Source organism: Lepidochelys olivacea (assembly GCF_965140295.1).
Source record: "Lepidochelys olivacea isolate rLepOli2 genome assembly, chromosome: 1".
NCBI lineage: Eukaryota > Metazoa > Chordata > Testudines > Cheloniidae > Lepidochelys > Lepidochelys olivacea.
In genome coordinates this window covers 176,658,732-176,676,756 of record NC_140411.1, presented here as the reverse complement: position 1 = coordinate 176,676,756, position 18,025 = coordinate 176,658,732, and the positions used below count along the sequence as shown (strand labels likewise).

At 41.4% G+C, this 18,025-nt stretch overlaps 1 protein-coding gene across 5 annotated transcripts in view; it reads left to right on the top strand.

Moving 5' to 3' along the window:
• CHODL (chondrolectin) overlaps positions 1-18,025 on the top strand; it is a 73,048-nt gene that overhangs the window by 23,986 nt on the left and 31,037 nt on the right. The window contains exon 1 of one of the 5 annotated variants that reach the window (XM_084643675.1): positions 2,530-3,153. The exons of the other annotated variants lie outside the window; for them this stretch is intronic. Coding sequence (XP_084499801.1) covers positions 3,063-3,153 — 91 coding nt within the window. The 5' untranslated portion in view covers positions 2,530-3,062. Of the gene's footprint in view, positions 1-2,529; positions 3,154-18,025 lie in introns of those variants that run through there. 5 annotated transcript variants of the gene reach the window in all.

Below are 18,025 nucleotides of genomic sequence, written 5' to 3'. Positions count from 1 at the left end.
AATTCAGATTCAAAACAGCTTTATTGGCTTATTACATGTCATTGCACTGGATCAAGTATCGTATTACATGTAGTCAGTTTGCCCTGAAATGATTCTTATAAATGGATTGCTTGATTCTTACAAGTGGGGTATTTAGCATGGTTAGTATAGGAATGATTTTGTCCGAGTGGTTTTGATCACTATATGTGGTGGATTCTTCTATCAGTAATTCTTATATATGGAATACACTTATGACAGAATCTGCTTTAAGCTTCCCTATGTGAACCCTATTGGAAGGGTCATGATGGGTACCAGTGCAAGCATGGTAAAGAAGCTAACCAGGTTGTCAAGCCCTGGAAGCGTGTCTGGAGCTGTGCAGAGGCATGGCAGATACAATTTCAATTGATTGAGACTTTATTGGCATAACAAACTATGCAAGTGCTGTCAAAGCATAAGAAAAAGAAGTCAGACTCTTCAGGTATCGGTGCATGTACAGCCCATCTTGGATGGAGCTTCACACAACTTTAGGGGTTTCATCCCCTGTATCAGTTTATCATTACCATCCCTTCTTAATACAGTGACAGGTTGCTAAATAGCACAATGCAGCTTTTGACATCTCTCTCTCTTTCCCTTTTCTACACCATCAGGCCTGGCTTTTCCTCATTGCTCTTTGATGGGACATGCTCTATGATTCTTGATAATTTGTAGAATTATCTTTCTCGCAATCCCTCATGTTTGGGACATTGGGGTAGAAGTTTACACACATGGGATAAACCTGTGGGGTTTTGGCTGCCATCATTACCTAGATATTGTCAGCATAGCAACGCTTAGGTGGCCATGCTCCATCTCTTCCACAATGCCAATAGTGTCAAATGAGGAATGGGTGGAATTTCAGAAGCCATGGAGGTTTCCGGTTAAATTCTCTACTTTTGTTTATTTTTGCACAGGAAGAGGCCATATGACCCCACATGACTATTTTGAGGCTGATACACTGTGGCACTATAAACTTGGAAAGTACTAGAGACCTCACTGGAAACTTGAAAGCTATAGTGGAAAAGTCTGTATAAACCAAGTAAAAACACAAATCCTATTATTAAGTAATAAAAAAAAGTTGGGAACAAAATGCTGTATATTTTAAGTAGATTTTCAATTACTGTTTAGAAACCTAACACTGGGTTTTTCAGTATGAAAGCCGGTCTCACATATTTCTAAAGCAGCTAGGAAATCCCTTAAATTTTTGAAAATCCATTCTAAGCTGAGATATATTGACTACAAGACCAGTTATAACAACTGTTGGGGAGGTAGGGAGGGGGAGGAGATTTACAAACGTGCCATATACATGGCTAGTATTTGGAATCTGAGGGACAAGCCCCCAAAGAATTTGTATAGAAGATGTCCATTAAACACAATGGTCTATACTAATCATGAATCGTGCTTTGTAATAAAATAAACCACTCACAAGTACACACCTAAGCAAAACAGTTGAGACCATAATCCCAAAAGAAAAGTCACTGGGGGCTTCTTTTAAAGTGGTATAAACATAATTATCATAATGTATCAAAACAGTAATCTGGATTTGGCTACAGTAGCCTAACAGAGAGAGCACGAGAGATTCTCTTTTACAAAAATAAGTAGAAAATATATGTTTATTCATATTCTTATGGAGAAAAACCCTTAATGGAAAAAAAATTCCTTAAGCACTTAATAGAGTCGCTCTCTAGGGTCTGATCCTGAATATAATGAACTAAATGGCAAAATTCTCATTGATATTAATGGTACTGTACAGGCTCAAATCCCTGTAGTGTAGGGGATCTACAGAAATTATTTCAAATCGATGGAATTTAATGGAGAGTGACATGCCTGCTGCAGAATTCTATAGTTTGGCTAAACAGGAGTGGGGTGGGAGGAGGTATTTTTTCATGGGTTGTGTATATATAAAAAGATCTTCTACACTTTCCACAGTATGCATCCGATGAAGTGAGCTGTAGCTCACGAAAGCTTATGCTCAAATAAATTGGTTAGTCTCTAAGGTGCCACTAGTACTCCTTTTCTTTTTGCGAATACAGACTAACAGGGCTGTTACTCTGAAACTCCCTAGCTAGGATTTCATTCTCTAGTTGTTTCTGCAGGACATTTCCATGGTAGTATAGCACAATATGACTTTAAGATTTAGAGATGGGCCAAATGAAAAGCCCTGATTTGAATTCCCCCTCCCTGAAATACGGATGGGGATGGTCGAGTGTGACTCTTGGGTGCTTGTTCTCCACGGTCTGTTTCCATAACCATTCAACGACGAAACCCGTTTGGCTGAGATCCAGTTCCAGAATTCAGGAAAATCCTGCCCGGTATTGAATTCCCCGAGCCGGTTCCCTCTTGCTCTATCCATCTTGCCAGGTACCCGAGCGAGTGAAGCATTACACAGCCGCTCGGAGTAAAATGACCCCCTAGCCTGCCACTTCCCTGCACATTCAGCAGTTTGAAAACGAAAGGGAGCCAGCCCCCTGCCAGACTCTTATGGCACAGCTGACACGGGTGTATGCAAATCGACCCCGAAGCTCTGGGTTCCCGCCTGCCCCCCAGGAAGGCGGAGGGGCTGCGGCTGAGTCCACCCATCCGGCGTGCCCTGGGTCCCGCTCTGTGCCAGAAGAGCTGCCGCGTTGCGCGTGGGGCGGTTCACACCGGAGGGAGGCTGGCGGCAGCAGCAGAAATCAATAGTCTGGGGCTGGTTTCTTCCCAGGCACAACATCTCGGGCTGGCTATATAACAAGGAGCATCCACGCCCCGCTCAGCATCAGCCGGAGCCGCGGGACCCGAGAGAGAGGCACAGGCAGGGCCAGGCACCGGGGGAGAGAGCGCAGAGAAGGGGGGGAGCGGGCAGCAAGGGGGCAGCGCGTTGCTCTGGCCCAGGGAAATGTGCGGCGCTGCAGCGGCTTGGGATTCGCTGGGCGCCCCGCTGCTCTGAGCGCTCGCGGTGCTGGTGCAAGTGGGGAGGACCTGCGGCTGCTGGAGCATCTCCCCGGGGGAAGCAGCAGCAGCCCGTGCTTGGTGCCGCCTTTGTTTTGTGCTGGGACTCCCCCGTCGCTATGAGCGCCTCTCCCTCCAGGCTGATCCCCCTGCTGCTGGGTGCCGCGATGCTGCGGGGGCCGAGCTGCCTCTCCCTGCGAGTCCTCAGCGGTGAGTGAGCGAGAGAGGGCGTGGGGCTTCCCTCCAAGCCTGCCGGACATACACTGGGAAGGGAACTGCCTGGCTGTCACAGCTGCAGCCGGTTACGGCCAAATCCACCAAATCCTGGAGACCCAGACCCTACTCAGACATCACTCTCACTGACTGCAGCGGCAGCTGTGCCTGACGGGGGCTGGTGCGGGAAACCTGGTTAGATGAAGAAAAGGGGAGAAGGCAGGATTTATTTAACGCGGTTAGGGCCAAATCATGCGTTCCTCACTCTGGCCGAACTTCCCCTGAAGTTTTGGCAGAAGCAGGACTGGAGGAGCTAGCCTGAGAGTTCAGTTTAGAAGAGACCCATCTAGTGCTTCTAACCCACGTCCTCTCTCTAACTGCCCCCATCATCACAGGTCCCAAAGTTGGAAGACATCGTCTGTTTAGGGACAAATCCTGAAGTTCTTCCTCCGTCCCTTATACAGGCAAAACTCCCCCTTAAAGTCAGAGCTAAGCCTAAGGAAAGACTGCAGGATTTGGCCCTTACAATTTATATTGACATTGCTCATAAGAGCCATAGAGAGCCTTGCCTCTAAAAAAATAATCAGAATATGCTGTTAAATTAGTTGATGGGACAGGGACGGATTAAAATATATATGTTGTGACAATTCACACTTAGGGTGACTATATGAAGGAATTTTATAAGCTATTTGTTCTGTGTTGTCTCCCTTTTGATTTCAGTTCATTTTGATCAATGAAAACAAGCTAGTCCGTTTCACCTTTGTTGATAGTTGGCTTCTAGTCAATTGCACATAAAAGTTCTCATGACCTGGCAATTGCTGCGGTCTGGATTTCAAGTAGCAGTCATTTTTTTAAAAATGAACTTTCCACTGATTTTTTTAAAAAAAGAAATAATTGAAACATCCTCTATAAAATTAAGACAATATGATAATGATAACAAAGTTTGGTTTTTAAGGCACTGAGATCATCAGTGAGTTAACTACCTTTACTGGCTGCAAACACAGGGACCTTTTTTTCTAAAAAAATAAATTCATCATACATCATACATGAGAGGCTGGTTCTAGAAAAAGAATTAAATCTGGAACTTTTTCTTTTAAATAATGTTGAAGTTTTACTTTTATATATAGACATAGATGTAGATGGAGGGAGTGAAGATGTGAATTTAGTGATTGATTTTTGTTTTCCCATAAACTTGAGAAAGTCAGACTGGAAATGCTCATTAAAGTTGGATGCATTGTAGCCAAGCTGTTGCTCAATTTTCCTCTGTACAAGTCTGAAATTCACCTCATGTCCACCTACTGTGCATCTTTTGAGAAGAGATTCTTTGTTGTAATTGTCATTTTTGTAATCTGCATAAGGACCAGCTAAATCTAAACAGAGACTGCCAAACTCATTACCCTCAAAAGCAAATTTGATTCCAGATCTTCAGAGATAAAAAGCTAGATCAGCAAATCACTATGATACATTATGATCTGCAACCTCCCCAACATAAAGTTTTCTAAGGCATTTTTGCTGCAACCAGAAGACAAGATATTTTTAAACATCTTGCTAAGCTCCAAAATGTCACTATTTTTGTGCCTTAAATTAATTATTTTTAAAAGGATAATAAAAGATACATGCTGCAGCACTTCTTTGTGTAGGATATCTTTATCTGTTCATCTGTCTATAGTTATATAGGATTGTTTCTTCTTTTTACAGTTTTAGTTTAGAAAAAACTAAAAAGAAAACAGCATAAGCTTTTTTCTATTGTGTATGTATCTTCATTTGCATTGTCTTTTGTGCTACCCCAAAAGGAAGAGGACGAAAGCATAACTGAAATGTGAGTTCAACTACAGTTCAAAAGGTTTATGACTCAGTTCTGCATTCCTGGCACACTCAGAATCTGATCCAAAGTCCACTGAATTCAATGAAAAGATTAACATGGTCTTCAATGGGTTTTGGATCTGAAAGCTGAAGGCAATGGAAATCTTGGATGCACAAGGAATACAGAACTGAGTCCACAGATTGATCCTGATGATTTACACTTTTGACTACACTTAAGCACATAAGAACGGCCACATTGGGTCAGAACAAAGGTCCATTTAGCCCAGTACAGTGTCTTCCGACAGTGGCCAATGCCAGGTGCCCCAGAGGGAATGAACAGAAGACGTAATCATCAAGTGATCCATTCCCTGTTGCTCATTCCCAGCGTCTGGCAAATAGAGGCTAAGGACACCATCCTTGCCCATCCTGGCTAATAGCCATTGATGGACCTATTCTCCATGAATTTATCTAGTTCTGTTTTGAACCCTGTTATAGTCTTGACCTTCACAACATCCTCTGGCAAAGAGTTCTAAAGGTTGACTGTGCATTGTGTGAAGAAATACTTCCTTTTGTTTGTTTTAAACAAACAAATGATGTTGAAGGTTTTGCTTTTATATATAGACATAGATATAGATGGAGGGAGTGAAGATGTGAATTTACTGATAGACTTGAGAAAATCAGACTAGAAGTGCTCATTAAAGTTGGATGTATTGTAGCCAAGCTGTTGTGCAATTTTCCCATGCGCAAGTCTGAAATTTACCTCATGTCCACCAACTGTGCATCTTTTGAGAAGAGATTTGAGAAGAAAACTTTTTAAGTTCTTAGTTATAGGAGTTATGTATCTAAATCTTTGTGCATGCAGATGAGGATATGCCGCTATACACAGATAGCAGAATGATAGAAATGGTTTCCATATAAGATGTTACAAAAGGAGTAATAGTATAATGATGGCATGTTTATAGAAAACATTGATTCATTTTTAGTTTTTATTTATTTTGGGCACGCTTATCTTGGAGCTGAAAAGTTCAGAATCTCTTTTATCTTATCATGGTGCTAAGTACAGATGCTGTGTGCTGATACTTGCTGCGAGTCAACTGGTACCTATTTGAAGCAAGATGATGAAAGTAACTGTAGCATGCTTTCATTTTTTTACACCATTAAAGTTTTTTTTTTTCCAGGAAACAAGGCCCAAGATGCCATACTTTGGAAGTTCTTGTTATTTGAAAAGTCACACCCAGCTAAAGGGCATTCTAAGATGCACTACTTAAATTTGCATTGCAATCAGAAAGTTGAACTAGTAGCTTTTGTGTATAGATATGAATAAATGACCATGTGTTCTATCATAGGTGCCATCTGGAAACTGAATAATTATAACTGCATTTAGTTTCCATGAGTGTTTCTTTTGTGTTATTTTTTTTTCTAAGGATGTATGTCCCGGACAAGATTTGAGCACATAATCTTCAACAGAACTATATCTTTTAATGAAATTTGTGACTATAATTCATAAAAGACCATCTGTGTCAATAATGTTTTTAAAACCAGGCTACAGTACCTATATTTTTTCAAACTGTGGTTCAAACCATTGTTAGATTCCTATTGAAAGGCACACTTACAACACACTATTTGTCAAACATAAAATTAATCTCTTACGTGATTACACTATATGGGGTTATTTGTGTAACAAATACATAAGAAGATTTGAAGCCAGCTGCAGAAAATAAAAACATTAAGGGTTGTACTGGGGTTTCAGTAGTCAAAGCTAGCTCAAGTGTGCAGGCAAGCACTATACCAATCAGCAGTGGCCAGAACATAGAGGCAGACAAAGTGCCTCTGGGGTGCTGAAGGGAGACTCCTCCTTTCTGAACAGGGGCCTGCCCTGCCACATACACTAGAACTGTCTAGTCCTATTGGCAGTGTTAATACTCCTTGACACTCAGGAAACAGAAGCACCAGCAGAGGTGTGTAGGGTGACTGTACCATCCTCCCCACTTCCATCTTGCATATCTGCCTATGAGCAGCAACAATTTGGTCTAAGACATATATATGCATTAGTCTAAACTATCACAGAAACAGAACTTCAGATGGCAATGACAAGAGGAACTGGAAAGTTATTAACTTTCGTTTTAATACATCACCTTCTTTAGGAATTGTGAATTTCCCCTCCTTCTCATTCCCTCCCTACATCAGTTACATTTTTCCAAGAACTAGAATAGAGAACATGCTTCATTATGGGTTTCATGCAATGCTTACTCAAGTCCATGGAAAGACTCCCACTGAGTTCAATAGGTTTTGGATCAGGCCTAGTAATAACAGTTACATATCCACAAAGGGGCTATGATAAATGGCAAAGACTGTGAGATATAATGACCCTTGCTGTATTAGCATAAATGGTAGGGATCACAAAAAAGAATGCTCTGCTTTTTAAAATGGCTTTCAGATTTATGGCTAATGTAGTTCTGTAATGGTTTTCCATTTTTTATCCTTTTCCGCTTTAAGTTAATGTCTCTTATCCACTCGTTAACATATTGTTTTGTGAATAAAATCTAACTAGCTAGAGAAAAGCAATTGGCTTATTACTGTTTTCAGCAGATTCTTCACATTATGATGGCACATTAGCCATAATTATTTTTGATGTGCAAGTTGTTAAAGAAAAAAAATGTAAGTGGTCTTTACTTTTTAGTATAGATATATGGAGATTTTTTGTGCGCTATTCTTACATCCTCATATGTCAGAATGTCTGCAGTTGGCAGAAAAAGAGGTTTTAAAGAAAAGTAACAAAGTAGGGGTAGGAAAAACTGCTGACTGTTACAGGGCCTGCATTGCTGTCCCATGACATCATAAAGCACATGAAGTGATGATAATGCAGTTTGCAAAGATGCAATTACTTTAAGTATCTATTGGGCAGGAAAGAAGCAAACTAATCTTATTACTAACCATTTAACAACCAATGTATTAATCATAGTCATTATACCTTAATGACTGATGTTTGCTGTCCTTTTATCTTTGCTTTTTTAAATTATGACATTTTTCTTTACTATGGCAAGGCATGTGACAGTAGATTTAATATTAACATTTTAAAGCAATAAATATATTTATTTGAATGGGGAAGTATTTGGATGTATAAAATATTCCTAAGGTGAGAAAAATTAACATGCACCAGATAAAGAAACAACATAGTTGCTCTTAAAGTCTAGGGCTATTTACTTCATATGTCTTTAAGAATAGTTTTTGTTTATTTATGTAGTTTATGGTCTGATTTGCTGAAATACTACATTCTATGTGTGATGCTCAAAGAGGTTAGATGTTAAAGATGTATATTTTTGAACAGGATAACAAAATGAATAGACATAAAGCTGATCCTTGTGTAAATAGACACAATTTCATTGACTTCAAGGACTTGCTTGCACCATCTCTGAAATTGGCTCACAGGGTTTTAATCAAGATATTTTTGAAATGACAATATCCATTGCTTTTTAATTATCTGCGGTTTTTTTAAGATAATTTTTTGCAAGACTGTTGGGTTTAAAAGAAATTTGAAACAGTGTGTAAAACAGTTTAAAAAAAAAAAGGCTAGTATCCTAGTCGAGGAAAGATATCCTATCATGTCTTTGGTATTTTTCATATTGGTGAAACGATGGTAGCTTCAGGGCCTGGCCCATGGGAGATATCACTAGCAGTACTGGATGGTCTTCCAGGGAGAGCTGAGTGATTTTCACCTGTAGCGGAAGAACCCACCCTATTCTATGCAGTGGCATGGCTGTTCCTATTGAATAGTGCCCACCCGTGCTTCACCAATTAACAACACAAACTGCAGCTTTCTTGTTGCAGGTACCTATTCAACTAATTGCTTAAACTGGAATTTTCAAAGGGGTGTAAGGGAATGAGGTGCCCAACTCCCACTCAAAGGTGGGCACCTAACTCCCTTAGGCCCTATTGGAAATCTTAGCCTTAAACACATACTTCAAACATTGACTTCATTGGGACTATTGACATGCTTAAGTATTTTGCTGAAACAGGGCAAAGACTGGCGAATCATTTAGTAAACAAAAATACTTCTCATAAGTATAACCAAGGAATAAGGCAACATTATTTGGCAAGGAAGCTTATGCTAAGTGCACTGGAAATGTCTGTACTTTCTTCCTGCAAAATATGTGGAGTATATGGATACTATACCAAAATACATAGCTTGTATAACCTGAGATGCTTTGATGAGGGGGTTACGTTCTGGTTGGGCAAGTTAGAAGTAGGGTGACCAGATAGCAACTGGGATAAAATGGGACAGGGGTGAGGGGTAATAGGCGCCTATATAAGAAAAAGCCCCCCCCAAAAGGACTGTCCATTTAAAAACGGGACATCTGGTCACCCTAGTTAGAAGTATCCTCCTCAGGGAGTTTTTTGATGCTTGGTGCAATCTGTTCTATTCCCAAAGTGAACAGATAAAGTATTTTAAAGCGATATTTACGTGAGTTTCAGGGATCAGTCATCTTTGTCAGGGATGGTTTTGCAGTATCAGGACTAAAGGTGAACCCCATCAGAGGATGGGAAGTCAGCTTAAATGCTTACTCCAGTTTAGTGGCAGAGACTTGAACAGGAGCTCCCAAAAGTCATTTCCAGTTCTTCATGGCACAGTAATAGTTAAAGCATGTAAAGATGAACCTGGCTATGTGGGATACTTGTGTATGTGTTGGTCATTTTACAGCAGCTATGCTCTGGGGGTGAGGTAAAATGCATATAATTTGACTCAAATGAGAAAGTCACATCTCTAGAACAACTTTCCCTTTTGAATAATCTCTCCTCACTCTCCCTTGGATGAACTACATTGCACACTAAGGCTGGGAGGGAGGGATAGCTCAGTGGTTTGAGCATTGGCCTGCTAAATCCAGGTTTGTGAGTTCAATCCTTGAGGGGGCATTTAGGGATGGGGCAAAAATTGGGGATTGGTCCTGCTTTGAGCAGGGGGTTGGACTACATGACGTCCTGAGGTCCCTTCCAACCCTGATATTCTATGACCCAAGCTAGTGGACTTGGTGTTTCCAAGCCCATACCTGAACAGCAGCACTGCACTGTAAACCTGTTTACAATTGCTGGACCTGGGTGTCACAGCTGCTCTGAGCTGACCATACTGCATTATGCAGATCTTCTGGCTTGGGTCTGTGACTTGAGCTGCATCCACCCTACAAAGTAACAGGGCTTAGACCTGAATCACAGCAGGAACTGTGCTCTGACCCACCCCTCAGCAGAGTCCTAGGACCATGTCCTGAGTGCTTGCTGACCCAAGTTAAACTGATTTACGTGTGGGCAGAATAGGGGCTTGGGTTGAAACCTGAGTCAAAGCCTGGGCTTAGTGTGCAGTGTAGACATACGCTAAGGCGGGGTGCCCAGCCTTATTACACAGCCACATAAGCCTAAGCACAACCTTGCGTCAGCCAAACAGAGTCTACATATTTTAATAAGATTTAAAGTCACCTGTATTGATTTATATTTTAAGTTCAGCTTGTTTCATATGTATGTAGATAGGTTGTTTCTATGTATGGTATTGTCTATTTACACACTTGTGTAAACTAAAATGATGTAAACATGACAACAAAAGGCTAATGAATCGGCCAATAGTTTTTTGTATTGAAGCAGGCAGCGGGCCTTATGAAATACTCTGGTGGGCCTTGTAGGGCACCCCTGCCCGAAGGGGTTAGCAGCAACTTCACCTCAAGTGTTTCTGCAGGGTCCAACAATCTTCCCCAGAGCTCGTTAGATTTAAATGAATGCTTAATATTCCCTTGCTTGTAGAAAAGTCATACCCTATTGCCACTGACAAAAAAAGTAGGAACTTTTAGCTCTACACAACAGTTACTGTAAACTGAAGGAGTCGCTGCCTTACTATCATAAAAGGCCATATACACATTGTTTTAGGTTAAAAGTTACCCCCCTACCTGAGTTTTGGCTTTATTACTAAGGGTAACTCAAACAAAACATAACAATATAAACTCCAATCTATGCCTTCTCCCCAGATATGACTTCACCAACATTCCTACCTTGGGCCCCATCTGCCTGAGGCTCTAGCTTCCCCTCTAAAGGGCTATTTCCACCTCTCTTATGTACACTGTGGAGTTTAACAAGCCACACCTGCATCATTGAGTGAGCAGGGATTAAGTAACAGGGCTCAGAACCTCAAAGGTATGCAGACATCTGACTCCAATTGATTTCACTGGAAGTTAGAAACCTAAATAACTTTGAAGCTCTGGGTCCAGCTACCAGGGTAGAGTCACAGTAGAATCCAGCCAACCTGTCACACTCCAGGATCATAGTATATTCCATATTCTTGCTGGATAAAGCCAAACCCATGCCCCTGCTCGCATGCACAGTCAGTGTGGAGCTGACTGTGTATGACATTTCACACATCTTTCAGATAACACAAATATGCAAATGAAAATGCTAGTATTTGGGGCTTCATGCTAGTTTATGTTATGCCCTGGAGAATGTTAGGTTCATAAACCCTGGAAGAGATTGTACTAATCCTCATATATTTTACATGCATGTGCGCCTACACACTCACACAATATTATTATTTTATCTGACAGACATAATGTAGATAACATTTATTTAATAAATAATCCAGATTAATTGAACTCAAATTGTTAATAAGTGGAAAAATCATTTCTATTTCAGTGAAACGAAACCATGCACAAGGCAACTCAACAGAATGGATGGTTCTCATCTGAAATACGACATATATTGAAAAATGTTTGATCACCTACATTAAAGATAATGGCTGGGATTTTAAGTACTATTTGCTTGTAAAAAGCAGAAAGAGGGAATAAGAAACAGGTTTTGATACTGCAAAAATGTACACAAGTACCTACATTTATGCATGTGACACGTCCTATTGAGTGAGATTACGCAGCCATGTAAAATTAAACATGTAGGTAAGTGTTTGCAGGATTGGGGCCAGGGGAATAAATATATTCACTGCTCCCCTGAGTGTCACACATATGTTGTTTAAGCTATTTAGATCCTGCAGTTTCTGCCAGTGGCTTCTCCCATAATGCTTACCACAAGCTATTATGCAGGCATGCTATGTCTGGCTAAAAAATGTCTCGGAAGTTGGTTCTGGAATGAATTGCTACACTGAGATGTAAGAGATGGAAAAAGACCTATTTTGTCAGTCTCTCTGTCAAAGCAAGACATTTCCATGAGAGTTTTTAAGTGTTTTCTCCAGGCTTTAGTGTTAAATGGCTCAAATTATGGGGGCTTCCATAGCTTGTCTTTGAAATTTATATCATGGCCTAATTCATCATTTCCCAAACTTTTGAAAGCCGAGACTCCTTCAGGAAAACAAAATGAATCGCATTTCTGTTGAACCCTGCCATGTGTTGCTAAAGGCCTACCCAAAATGAGCAGTCATTAAGGAGAGATCATATCGATGTTCATATCTTATGATTTTACCTCTTATTTCTTATATGCTTTGATAATTAAAAGATTATCATTAGCATCTGGGCTAGTACCCATTGAAATGAATGGGGCAGTTCACACCTCAGTTGTATAGTTTCAGGCTCTCCGTAAACTTTGGCAGACATTGCTGCATCGGTGAGACTTTGGGAAAAAATTGTCAATGCTTTCCTCCCAAATGTAATTTTTTAAAAAGGGAAAGCTGAGATACTGGAAAACAATTTAGAGAGGAGTCTACACCACATGCCCACACCTTTAACTAGTCCTTCCCATCCCTCTTGGGGTGTCGGGAGGAATGAGCAGGACTCATTGAGCACAAGGCTATGCAAGGCAAGCATCTACAGTGGCACTTTTCTCTTCCAAGGGGGCAGGGAAATTATAAGGTATGAGACTATGGGATATGAGTGTATAAGGGTTTATGAAATTATGAAGGCATGAGACTCATTTTCTCTACAGGATGCAGGAGAGCTGGACCTGCACATGATGGTGGAGAGCACACGCTACAGTTTGCACCAGGCTGGTGTAGCCACTGTGCTCCCAGAACTCTGGGAGGTGTTTTGACTGCGTGAGGCACAAGAATCTCAGGGTTCCCCCCCCAACAGGGATGGTGCTGCTGCACACTGGCCCTTTATGTGGTGGGTGTCTGTCATGATCAGTCCTATGATTTATAATCACAAGGCCCATTTGGTCAGAAGGCAGTAAAATGTATTTATTACAGCTAAAGCTAAATGGGTCTCACATTTCTAATTCATGCAATGTTAAATATATGGAGCAGAACAAATGCCAAAAAAATAGACATTTTCCACTTAGATGAAAAAGCAAAAGTGTCACATTTTAATAGATATGGCAAAAAAAATGCTATCAGGAAATACCTCATGGATTCTTTTTCTTCATAAAGCATACCTCTTACACCAATGAATAAAAACCATGTTTAATTTGTTCTTTCAAAATAGATATCCATTTCTTAGTTGAGGCAGCATTTACCTTGTATTGATTCAGGTAACTGTAATGGTATGCTTTTTCTGCAGGAGAACGCTGAAATATTGATTAGCTTGTTCTAATAAGAATTAGACATCAAGTCACTTCCTTCCATCTCCTCTAGATGTAGGTTTAGACTTGCACAACATGTCTCTGTATTGAGAGTTTAAGGTGCAAATGAAGTGGTCTAGTCTTCCCTTTGATCAGCGTGCATAGCTCCCATTAGTACTGAGGGGAGATCATTATAAATAGGGCCCTACCAAATTCACAGCTATGAAAAATGCATTGTGGACTGTGAAATTTGGTCTTTTGTGTACTTTTACCATATACAGCATTTCTCAAACTGGGCCTCCCAACCCAAAGGCTATTGTAAAGGAGTTGCAGTATTGTCATCCTTACTTCTGTGCTGCCTTCCGAGCCGCATGGCCAGAAAGCAGCAGCAGCAGCTGCTGGCCGGCTGGCCAGTTCTGCAAGCAGTGACACTGCCAGCCGCAGCACAGAAGTAAGGGAGGCATGGTATGGAGGGGTGTTGTCACCTTTTTTGGGGAGTGCTATCGAATGTTTATATTTTGCCATTTAAAAATACATATTCATGCTTTGTTAAGATTTAAATATCTGAAGCCGTGAAATTCAAGATTTAAAAAATGTTGACTGAAATTTACGAAAATGGACCATGAATTTGGTAGGGACATGATTATAAGGTTTGATATTACTCCTTTCAGCATGTGGTGTGCGTGTGTGTGTGTGCACAATGCCCTGTATCTTGGGAAATTACATACTGCATATCTTCATGCACAAAGACCAGCTAGTGCTGGAATCAAACCCTCCCAAACTTTGAGAGTTCAGATAAAGTGGAATCTGGATTGGATCCAAATCTTTTTTGTTCAGCAAAACAAAAACCAACCCACAAACCACTGAACTTTTGCAAAATGAGACAAACCTTATCCTTGGCTAGCTTCTCTCTGATATACACAGTAAATGATTTCTCAAGATCTATACCAATGCACATTGCAGACAAAGATCTGTTTTGTTTTAATATAACATGGCAAATGCATTTTTAGGATGAAAGTTCCTCAGTAGCATTCAGAAGTATGTTCCTTGCTGAATCTAGCCTGTACGCATGCAATCTTATTCAGTAATCCTAATGGGTTTCGAACTAAGCGGGGCTGGATGAGGCCAGTATGGGGATGGCAGAATCCGTGGAACAGCTAGGTGCTGACGAAAGTGGTGTTGGTGACTACAGAACACACTCTGACACCTGAGTCAGTACTACCCCAGTGCCCCAGGCAGTGAGCACTAGTGTTAGAGGACACTGTACAGATGGAAAGTTCATCTTTCAGATTCTTTTACATTGATCACCCCATCATATGCTAGGAGCCTCACAACAATGAGTAAGGACAGCTGCCTGTCCCTTGACATAATAAGTGAGGATCACAGATAAAAAGGGGAGAGAATAAGGATGTGGGTGACAAAAACCGATTGGGGTGATAATATGAAATTCAAGTCTTGATCCATTTGGGGGGTATTAAAAATTCCATGGTATGTTTCATAAAAGGAGGAGGTGTTGATCTGACCTCCTGACCACATTGCCTCTTGTGAAGGTATACTTTCTGCCTATCAAAAACTAAATCCCCTCTGCAGTGTCAATGGGACACAGTACTGTTTTTCTACCTGCTATCTTTAGCCTTTGTATAGAGTATTGCTCCGCAAGACTAAACACTTGGAGTGGCACCTAGAGTTGGCTGCGTTTCACTGGTGCTAGGTGATTTTTACTACCTATCTCCCTTTCCTAATGCACAGGGGTATCATGAGGATTAATTGACTATATTCAGATTGTGGCTGGACCTTGCACTGGGGAAGAGAACAAGAAGACTTACCCTTCTGTATTAATCATTTTATTTATGGTGGTATCTAGGGTCAATCAAGAACAGGGCCCAGTTGTGCTAGGTACTTTACAAACACAGAACAGTGACCACTTTCTAGCCTGAAGACCATACAATGCGCAGGTACTATTATAGACTTTGTTCTTTCCTTAGCTTAGTGACTGTTATTTACTAGTAGCCCTGAGGTACAAGCTACCTCAACAGTTGTTGAGGGGAAGTGACACCATGGTCCTGCCCCTTCTCAACGCAAGCCATCTGCAGTGGCTACCCATGGAAGGTAGCTCACACTGTAACCTCTTAAGGGGGTGGGTTGTAGCACCCCCTTCCAGGAGCTGCAGGAGGCATTGTGCCTCCCTGAGACACAGAGCCTCCCAGAGCTCCTGCACGATTGCCCCAAAAGAGGCCTGTACTTTTCAGCCAGATTCTGATCCCCAATATATGTGCAAAACACTTTGAGATCCTCTGATGAAAAGTTTGTACAGAAATAACAACTATTATTATTATTTTAAAGCAACTTTACTGAGATCAACATGGTGACAATTTGTGTTATTCCCTGGACCAGAAACCACATGAGCCCCTAGTGATTCATCTACCTTAGCAAACCCAAATAGTAAAAGATGCTTCTCTCCCCACCTCCCTGGGGACAGGAAGTTTGCTGTTAAAATACTAACAATGACATTGACTACTGTGGTATTAAAATCTATTTACCAGTTTGCAGCTGTGTGTCAAAATGAGTGACACTGATTTTCTTACATTTGTCAGGAGCATAAACTAGGCAGCATTTGTGAATTGGACATTGTGACTTAATAACAAAGGGGAGATATGTCTTTGGAGACCTATAAACCTTGGCAGTCGAGATGGGATTAGTCTCCATTTGTTTCCATTGCAAATGACGACAGAATGCAATTATGAAATCTTATTTCAGTAGTAATATTATTTTAAAAAGTAGTAATGCAATATGATTCATCATAAAATCCAAATTAAATTCAGTATACTGGCTAGCCGAGAACATGATACAGTAAAACATCAACAGTAGTAATGCAGTATATCAAAACAAGACCCAAATTAAAGTGTGAGAGGATGATACAAAGATCAGTTAACATATGATGCATCAGAGTTGGATCATAATGTGATCAGAAAGATTTATTACTTTTTATCAGCTTAGTGGCTACATTCTAAAGTGAATTATTAGGACTCAGCTTGGGACTGAGTACGACACATGAAAAGGTGGGGAAAAAACGTGGGCCAAATTTTTACTCGGTGAAAATCGGCATAATGCCACTGAAGTCAATGACGTTATACCGATTGATACCAGCTGAGGGTCTAGCCCAACAATAAGTCATCAGACAGTGAGGGCAGCAAGATCTATGCACTATGTAGTCTTTTGTTTGTATGCAGTTCTGTCTAGGTTAGGTTTTCATACTGGTACTTCAGCCAAATATAATTAATTATCCCCCTGTCCCTGTGTGTGTTCTTATTTACATTATTTTAAAAAGTCTACCATGTGCCTCTGTCTGGTCCTTGTACCTGCAGTTTTTCAGAGAGAGAAAAAGAGTGATCTACCATGTCCAGAATGGACAGGAAATTACCATACAAATCATATCGAGGATGGTGGGATTAGAATTGGGTAGGTCATTTTTTCCCCCATGTGTGTGCGAGCTGGTTCTCCTGGCTGGGGAGGCTTTGGGGGTGAAAAACCTTGTAGGGCTTGGGGGTGGGGCATTGCTGGTGTGGTTATGTTAGGGGGTTTTGAGGAGTGGGAGGCTAGTGCTTCTTTCTTCTGTCCACAAAGCACTCAGGTGCTTCTTCAGGCTGTGACTCAAGAAGCAACTCTGACTGAAGAAGCAACTCTTCCCCTGCCTAGAGCTGAGCTCTCTATAAGCCAGGGGAGGGGAGATCTCCAGTGTGATTGGCTTAGGCCAGGGACGGAAAAGATGAGGCACTGGGTGGCAGAAGGGGTGGAGTGGAGATGGTGGGAGCTGTTTTCTCCTCCCCATCTTTGCGTTCTAGCTGGTCTTAATGCTGCAGGACTTGGCCAGAGGTTTTTTTAGCCATTGTCAGCCACCTGCTGGTGACTCTTTTCCAGGTCCTACCAGATGGGCGGTAGGGATCTATACCAGTGACAGAGCAGTGGGCCTGGGGAGGACATGCGCCATTCCCATTCCAATCTACACATTTTTTCAGATGGTTTTGACTAAAACATTCAGGCCACGAGAACTAAGTGAACAATCCGTAATAACTAATATTCCAAACAGATTTAACCTTTTTCTGGTCACAAACTGTCTCCAAACATTTTCCCCACACTGAACTTCCCACAAGTCCATGGTCATTTGCTGTCTGCTCATAGCCCTTACTGACCTCTGTTTCTCCCCTCTTTGCTACTTCTTGGCCTCTTTCAGCTCTTGGTCCTGTTTTCTCTCCTGAAAGACTGCAGCCAGCTCCCCATTTCTTGCCTCCCTCTTTGTCATTTCCCAGTGCCCCTGCTCCTCCCTTCTCCATGTAGGTCCTGATCCTGCAAACTGTGGACATTGGGATCCACCTCTGTAGGTCATTTTGTAGGGACTTAGTTCTTCCACTTTTGCATGGTCCTCTCTCCCCATCTGGATTCCTCATCTTGAGTCTCTCCAGTTGCCCAGACTCTTGCTTCCTTGGTCTGTTTTCCCCATTCCTTTTAGCCCATGACTCCACCCGTCCCAACACTAGTTCTTTCAGATGGTCCTTCTTCCTTTGTGATGGGCTGTGACTCACCACTGTGGTGCCTT